The 543-nt window shown below is 67.6% G+C and overlaps 1 protein-coding gene across 1 annotated transcript in view; it reads left to right on the forward strand.

The window, feature by feature from the left end:
• Nucleotides 1–543, forward strand: part of LOC138145745 (uncharacterized) — a 3,018-nt gene that overhangs the window by 1,370 nt on the left and 1,105 nt on the right. Inside the window, 1 exon segment of the mRNA XM_069067375.1 lies at nt 17–443. Coding sequence (XP_068923476.1) covers nt 17–443 — 427 coding nt within the window.

Below are 543 nucleotides of genomic sequence, written 5' to 3' on the forward strand. Positions count from 1 at the left end.
AAGCCCCACTACCCAGGCCCCAGTGCCCAGCACCCAGCCCCAGTGCCAAGCCCCCAGTTACCAGACCCCATCCCCTGTGCCCAGGCCCCAATCTCAGAGCCCAACCCACACAACAAGCCCAAGTGCCCAGGCCCACTGCTCATTGCCCATGCCGTGTACACAGCCCCAGTGTCCAGGCTTCAGCAGGCAGCCCCAGGGCCCAGCCCCTCAGTGCGCGGCCCCAGGGCCCAGCCGACAATGCCGAGCCCCAGTGCCCAGTACTCAGCGCCCAGCCCCACTTCCCAGCCCACAGCCCCAGTTCACAGCCTCCAGCACCCAGTCCCCAGTCGCAGTGCATAGCACCCAGCACCTAGTAGCCAGCCTCCAGGCTCCAGCCCCAGTGCCCAGCCGTAAGCCCCAGTGCCCAGCTGTAAGCCCCAGTGCCAAGGGCCTAGTGCACAGCCGTAAGCCCCAGTGTCGAGTCCCCAGTCTCAGCGCCCAGCCCTCCAAACCCAGACCCAGTGCCCAGCCCCACCACTCATTCCCCATGCCCAGCACCCAGCC

Source organism: Petaurus breviceps, unplaced genomic scaffold (assembly GCF_028583685.1).
Source record: "Petaurus breviceps papuanus isolate PSGF00001 unplaced genomic scaffold, PetGlider_PUasm1.0 90747, whole genome shotgun sequence".
Taxonomy (NCBI): Eukaryota; Metazoa; Chordata; class Mammalia; order Diprotodontia; family Petauridae; genus Petaurus; species Petaurus breviceps.